The 7,826-nt window shown below is 37.7% G+C and overlaps 1 protein-coding gene across 1 annotated transcript in view; it reads right to left on the bottom strand.

The window, feature by feature from the left end:
* Positions 1-630: 630 nt before the first annotated feature.
* LOC104318964 (collagen alpha-1(XXVIII) chain-like) overlaps positions 631-7,826 on the bottom strand; it is a 38,908-nt gene continuing 31,712 nt past the window's right edge. The window contains exons 29-36 of the mRNA XM_069782956.1: positions 7,689-7,724; positions 6,502-6,538; positions 5,819-6,376; positions 4,908-5,149; positions 4,232-4,325; positions 4,064-4,153; positions 1,847-2,035; positions 631-794 (exon numbers count right to left, since the gene is read on the bottom strand). Coding sequence (XP_069639057.1) covers positions 631-794; positions 1,847-2,035; positions 4,064-4,153; positions 4,232-4,325; positions 4,908-5,149; positions 5,819-6,376; positions 6,502-6,538; positions 7,689-7,724 — 1,410 coding nt within the window. The remainder of the gene's footprint in view (positions 795-1,846; positions 2,036-4,063; positions 4,154-4,231; positions 4,326-4,907; positions 5,150-5,818; positions 6,377-6,501; positions 6,539-7,688; positions 7,725-7,826) is intronic.

The following is a 7,826-nucleotide window of genomic DNA, read 5'->3' as shown; positions in this document are numbered from 1 at the left end:
GCCGTGGACGATCAGCCAAACCCCTGGGCAGTCGGTAAACCTAGAACCTGCGAAACCCTCGCTTACTCGGTAAATTACAGCCTGAAGTCCTGTGGTTTTTGCTTTTGTCGTGGTTTTGTTTGGTTTTTTTTAAACTCGATAGGACGTATCATAATATGTTTAATTTGGAATACCATGAAAATTGCATCTGGCTGAATTTTAATTGCAGCATCGTACCACTGTCAAATAAAAAACCCACTCAAAATAAGTACGAATCACAGGAAGAAGCCTGTCCTTTGGCAGTTCTTTCCCTGGAGCTGGTCCCCGAGTCAGTGAAGAGCCCCTTGCGTCCCACCAGGAAGTCGATACAAACGCGACAAAGTGAAAAACAGCAGCGGTGCTGCCGGGCTCTCCGCCTCACTTCCTCCCGCGCTGGCGGGAAGAGCGGCGTGCTGCGGCGTGCTGCGGCGTGCTGCGGCGTGCTGCCATGTGCCGGCGGGGCTCTGCTGCTGCCCCAGTGGGAGGGCGGCTGGCAGCTCTTGAAGTAGGAAGGGTAGCGGGTGTTTGGCTTGAGGCCAAATTCCGTTTTTTGTTGATAGGCTGAACTTGCCAGTTGTTCAGGAAAAAAACCACAAACCCAACCAAAAATGATCATCGGGTTTCATGTGCAGGAGTGCCTAATCTGAGGTGTTCAGTCTTGTTAAGGGCTGTGGCAGAAATCCAGTTATCCATCAGAGGCGCATTACGCACTAAGTGTGATTTAGCTGTGAGGTAAGTTTTTAGTCCTGTAAAGGTACCATTATCCATTCTGTATCCTGGCAGTAAAACCAGAAATGTTTTATTAGAAACAAGCTTTTAAGTATATAAGTCAAGTAATAGGAAATACATCATATACAGGCAGACATAAATGTAAAAAGCAATATGGCAGTGGCAGGCAGTAAAGAATAAGCTCTATGCTGTGTTTGATGTTTTGAACATAAGTTTAAAAAGTTTTTCAAGAAAGATGAAAATACTAAAATGCATTTAAAAATTAGACTTGGCTTTCAGAAGAGAAACACATGTCAAGGACCACTTTAGACATGAACTAACCTCATTTAGTGATACCAGCTATCAGTGTAGTCACTCATATAAATGTGTGGATGTGTTTTAACTGCATTTGTCATGTATCTTGCTAGCTAATGGAAACTGAGGAAAGTTTACGGAAAAAAGAACTAAATACAATTGTGTCGTGGTTGGGAAAGGTGGGTAGCTAAGCCACCTCTCTGTCTTGTGACCCAGAGAGCACATAGGCCACAAGTTGATGCATTCGCTGTGTTCATCTGTACTGAGTAGTACTCTGCATGTAATTTGGAAATTGTGCTTGAAATATTAAAATAGGATTTGTGGGAACACTTTCAATTAAAAAAAAAAGTTAAGTCTTCTTTGCAGAATCCATGCCAAATATCAGATTTCTGTAACAGAGAGAAAAGAAGTTACATAATTTTCATGACCAAAGATTGCTTTCCAAAGCCATATATATAATTTTAAATGAGGAATAGTTAGCGATTGTACAATGGTAGTATTTAAAGATCTGGGTGAAGGAAGGGCAATTTCTATGGCAAATGCTATACTGGTCTTCCTATATCTTAGTAAAAAGGAAAATTTGTACTCTTTTGTTACATAAGGACTACATCATACAATATATGCAAAAAGAATTAAAGTGAGCTTGCATAGGTAGACTTTTAATTAGGGAGCATATGACTTCATAATGTTAACATTCTTTAAATTAGTGGGTTTGGTTTTACATACCATGCTGGATACTTAATAACAAACCCAAATAATTAATAGCTTCAACTTGCTCATTATTGATGTAGAGATAAATTCCTACCTCCAGAAAAAAATACACAAGCCTCTCTACATTCCTCTTCACTCTCAAAGCGGTTTGCATTTCCATCGCAGCCACCATACCAAAACTGAGCACAAGCATTGGCTTGTTTATCATAATACCATTTTATGATATAAACACGGCACGGCCCTTGATCCAGCCTTAACTTGCACCGGAAGTCCAGGATCCTTTCTAAAATAAAGAAAAAAAGGAATGGAAACAATTCAGTTTGTAGAAGTCAATTGTATTGCATAGATTTTAACTATTTGTCCTGGTTTCAGCTGGGATAGAGTTAATTTTCTTCCTCATATAGCTGGTATAGTGTTATGTTTTGGGTTCAATATGAGAAGAATGTTGATAACACACTGATGTTTTCAGTTGTTGCTCAGTAGTGTTTATACTAAGTCAAGGATTTTTCAGCTTCTCATGCCCAGCCAGCAAGAAGGCTGGAGGGGCACGAGAAACTGGAAGGGCGCACAGCCAGGACAGCTGACCCAAACTGGCCAAAGGGATATTCCATACCATGTGATGTCATGCCCAGTGTATAAACTGGGGGGAGTTGGCTGGGGGGAGTTGGCTGGGGGGCATGGATCACTGCTGGGGAACTAACTGGGCATCGGTTGGTGAGTGGTGAGCAATTGCATTGTGCATCACTTGTTTTGTATATTTTAATTCTTCTATTATTATTATAGTCATTTTATTATTATCACTATTGTTATTTTCTTCCTTTCTGTCCTATTAAACTATCTTTATCTCAGCCTATGAGTTTTACTTTTTTCCCAGTTCTCTCCCCCATCCCACTGGGTGGCAGGGAGTGAGCGAGCAGCTGTGTGGTGCTTAATTGCTGGCTGGGGTTAAACCACGACACTTTTAAACTCTGATTTTATTTCATTTCTTCTGCTAATGTTATACAGCAGTTTAAGATTCACTTTTACTTCTAAAGATGTTAGCATTGAAGGCAAGTTAGAAGTGCATCTTAGTAGGTCAAGTAAACTCTTCCTTTACTGTGGCATGGTTCCAGTAACTTCAGAAATAATAGTAGTATGGCTTCACATACAAGAAGAACAAACAATATGAATCTGATAATTTTGAAATCTAATTTTTGAAATCTAATTATCAGCAACCAGTCTTGTGAGCAACCCAAAATAGTAAGCCAAAGAGCTGTAAGCTAGTTGCATCTGCTGTTTTCGAACCACAGGTATGACCATCATCCTTCTGCAGTACATCGCTTCAAGATATTAGTTCTCTTTGTGGTGTGGGGGAATAGGCATTAGAATAGTGAGAAGAACATAAAACTTTAGTCTTTCTTTTGTAAGATGTTTGTGCCACTTATCTAATACAGTGGTATTAATTACATACATACTGGTTAAGTTTGAATGTTGGTCTAATGATTCCTACAGATAAGCATCAGAGGCCTGTGACATACTAATCTAGTCTCACTCACTTTAATAATACCATGAGATATAAAATACTTTTCCTTCAGGTTTAGTGTTATGACATCAATATTCTGTCTTTGGCAACTGGTATCTTGACACGTTAAAAAAAAAATTATTGCCAGAGACAGAATAATAGTCATGTCCATGTTCCCAGGAATCATGGGAACATGTTTCTATTGCTCTCTCCTGTTAACTCCCATCATAATACACTATTAATGGAGCTCAGAAGTGTGAATGCCCCAAATGATGAACAGAATACATTTGAACATTTCATATGAAAAGAATCAAGCATTTGAGCAGTCAGCTAATTACTATACTTTCCTTCAAATGACTAAACACCATTTTTTCCTATTTCTCCTCTGAAGGAGAAATCTATTTTTTCTGTCCAATTCTGAAATCATTGTCTTCTGTCTTTAGTGAAGCCTCCCATCTCCATAGACTGCACCTTCTTGACTGATGAATTACCTGCGCACTGACCCACCTCAGCTAGCACTATGTTCTCTTTTTGATGCCATTTATGAGCTCTGTCTCAGGTTATAGCTGACCTTGCATCTGCTCTAAGTGGAGCAGTGGGATTTGGAAATTGGGAAGATAAGAACTGGTGAACAGGCTGGACAAGAACTGCAACTAGATCTGTGATAAAATCCTGAAATGCATTCTCTTCCACACCACAGCGTGGGTTCATGAAATCTTCAGAGAATGGAACAAAATTACTCTGATTTAAAGCCTTATGAAAAGTTAGGATAAGATGGAACAAAATGAAAAACTAGTTATGATCTATAACCTGGTCTTGGTGTGAGCCCTGCAGTTGAAAGAGATGATGTCATCACTTTATCTGATGGTGGTGGTTTAGATGGCAATAATGGTACCACAGCTGCAGATGAAAAGAAACAGGATGAGACACTGATTTTTGATCAGCCAAAAATGAAGAAATGAATGATGATAAAAATACCTCTAGTGTCCACTGTTAGCAAGGATGACTGTTCCTCCTCCTCCTCTTGTTCCTCTTCATAGGCTTCATATACTACCACACGAGGTACTTTGGTCTGAAATAAGCATTTGATTTTCTTTGCTTTTCAGATATTGTGAAGTGTCTCAAAATGAACAAGCCCTTCATCACTTCGAGGTTTTCTAATATTTTTCCTTCCCATTTACCCTGACTTCAGTGTTAAGAATCAGGATTTTAACCTCACCTGGTTGGTTTACCAGTAAGGTTGACAATCCTAAACCTGGGATATATATATATTTTTAGTGGACCTTTACAGAATTTTATTTATAAACTTAAAAATATAGACTACAACTGAGTTTAATTGCTATTCTTAGACTCAATTATTACAGTGTAATTGCATTTTAATAATGTTATGTTTCACACTGTGGCACAAATATTACTGTATTAAACACAGGAATAATAATTCTTGTAACAGTATCAGGAATAAATTATAGCTGCTAGATAACTGCCTGCCTGCAACATCAGAACTCTTACTTGGAACAACCAGCTCCAAGTGTACCAAGGTAAAGGAGCTATTACAGTACCTGTCCTGTAGAAAAGTAGGGGGAAAGTTACATCAGGCAACAGAGAAGCATGTATATTTAAAACTTGCTCATTAAAGCCTGCTGAATATTCATACCGGAGCTAATGGTTGAGGAAGATCACCAAGAGTCAGAGGACTTTCTACTGTAGATACTCCAGGTGTCTGTGCTGAAAGCGATTGTCTGTTAACATTGTTGTTCTGAAGTATGTAATGTAAAGAACTTGAAGACACTGAATGGAAAGATGGTCCACTTATGCTTGCACCGTTTCCATTACGGTTGTATATTAAGGTACCATGTTCATCTTCACAAAATTGGTTGACTAATTTGGACTCCAGAGCTGTTTAAAAAAAAGTAAAAAACTCATCATACTGAGAAATTCAATGTATTTTTTGAATTTGGATTATTTATATATGTAAATAATACATGTGTAATCCAGTACTCCTCTGGATTATTTATATGCAGCTAAGAAGATTATTCCAGGCTCTCTGGACTATGGCTTTTATTTGTCATAAATTTGCCAGCATGTAAATCCTCTACATGGTACAAAACAGAATGTACTCACCTAAAGGTGTTCATCTGAGCTTAGTAACAACCACTAGTTGGTAGTGGGAAAATAGCTGCTTACCTTGCTCATGTGGATAACCCAATGAAAATGGGTTATTTCCCAATGGAAGTGAGTAAGTACAATTTCCCCCAGTGGGTTTGATTCTAGTTTCCAGTCCAGCAGATTTACAGTGCATGAGCACTTACTCAGCTTAGAAAGCTAGTTTAAGCAGCTGTTTTCCTACACTGTAGGTGACATTCCCTGTTGGCGTGATGAATCATTGCCCTAAAACATGACTCCTTAAAAGAAGAGAATCTGTATATCTAGGTTCCTATTACTTTGCACTTTGTAACTAATCCTGATCAGCATCAAAACAACATATCCACAAAGATAATGCTTCCCCCCACCCCCCATTCTGAGAAGCATCAGATAGAATGCAGAATAAAACTCCAATGAACGCACCTGGAAGGGTATTAAAGTCATCAATGAGATACATGTGTTCTCTGTCTGGATCTGAAGCAATCAGATTTAGTTCACGCACAAACTCGGCCTGTGTTGGATCTGAAGTATTTACAATTCCTATTGCATACATTTCGATGTTTGCTGCATGAGCCTCTCGAACGACAATATCTAGTTTTACAGCTTCTCTCTTGTCTGCTTGGCCGTCTGTTAGCACAATAGCAACTTTTCGCACTCCTGTTCGAGCACCAAAAAATCCTTCCTGGGTTGCTTTACGGATAGCAGTTCCTGTGTAAGTGCCTTCTCCCATGTATTGCATTTTTCTAATTGCTTGCTTAACATCCTGTTGAGTTGTATACTTGTTAAGACCAAATTCTAGCCGAACTTCTAAACTGTATAACACAAGGCCAATTCTGGTAGCATTTCTGCCTACGGTTACTCTGTCTACTAAAGCAGTTACAAAGTCTTTGATAATCTCAAAATTTTCTGGTCCCACACTTTCAGAGCTGTCAATCACAAATATAAGCTCCATAGGAATTTCCTTACATTTAATACCGCAACCTGCAAAGGAAAAATAAAAAAACAGATCATGATGACTTGACTTGGTATCCTTTTGGAAAGGAGAAGAATTTAAATGTAATGAAGAAAAAATAGTATCTGAAATTAAAGATTTCCTGAGTACTTACCACAGATCTCTTTAATTAACTTAATTATATCTTCTCTCTGGTTATAAAAAAAATTAAATATAAAAATATTTTACAATTTGCCTCTTTCAAAAGAGGTATAATATTGACACTACCAAAGATTTTGTTTATAATGAGTATCTGTGTCCTACAAGGACTTACAAAAAATATAACTGTTTAACTTTCAAACCTGACCTTCCAAGCTTGGAATGAGTCCCACATTTTACAATGAACTATTTTATATGGCATATAAGAATGATTAACTTGACAACACAGTAACACCTCTATCTAAAACAATTAACTACTGTTATTGTAAAGAATGTTTTGTGATGATTTGGTTCTCATTAAAACTTAAAGTCAAAACCCATTCATATTTTAGCATCTGAATAATATGGATATACCTTTTAAATGTATCAGAAGTGGAGAAATAGACCCAACTTCAGGAAGCATATTGCTTGCAGTGAGATGGCAGATGACAGAGAATGCAAACAAAGAATGGAATTGGGATTTGTGAACCCTACTGTACTTGGTGCACAGTATTGCCCAGCTTGCAGCAGCAGCAAAAAAAAGCTGCTGCCTTCAGAGCTGTCTGTTCAGAGAAGTGATAGCTTCCATGACATGCAAACAACATGTTTCTCATTATTAGAGCAATCACTTATTATATTTTTTGAAGTGCATGACAGGACTCATTTGGCATTGAGTCAGTCTTTCAAATACAACCTTTTGCTACTGCTGCTCAGCTTCCATCATAAATTTCCATAGTATTTGTATACTCACTGACATGCTTTACTGAATTTGAGTCTAGTGCAGTTCAGGCTTAGCAGAACTATATTTAAGTTTAGAGCATGATAGTCCATGACAGGTTTGAAGATCTTTGCTCTTTGGACTCTTAAATACTTTTTAAAAAACTTTCCTGCAGCATGTACACAGCTGAGTCATCTAACACTAACTGTAAAAGAACACATAGCAGAAAAATACCTAAAATCACCAGGAACTTTAAATTCCATTTCAGCATAAAGTAGATGAGAAAAAGCCAGAAACCTTTGTGTGATTTCTTTCTATATTATTAAGACCACTTCTAGTCAGAAAGCTCTTTCCAAAATAATTAACATAGGATACATTTCATCTGATAGTATCTTGTATAGGTTATACCTTGCCATAATGGGATTTAAATAATGGAATTTGCTTACTGTTAGGCCTTGCTCTCCCTTTGGTCCAGTTTTGCCCTGTAACAGTGATTGTTAATTAAGCTACTGTAATTAATTAGTAACATTGTAATTCAGATTATGACTTCATCAATACCATTATTAGAATAATATTTGGCCAGT

Source organism: Haliaeetus albicilla, chromosome 4 (assembly GCF_947461875.1).
Source record: "Haliaeetus albicilla chromosome 4, bHalAlb1.1, whole genome shotgun sequence".
Taxonomy (NCBI): domain Eukaryota; kingdom Metazoa; phylum Chordata; class Aves; order Accipitriformes; family Accipitridae; genus Haliaeetus; species Haliaeetus albicilla.
The sequence above is the reverse complement of the archived record's forward strand: the minus strand, read 5'-3'. Positions and strand labels throughout refer to the sequence as shown.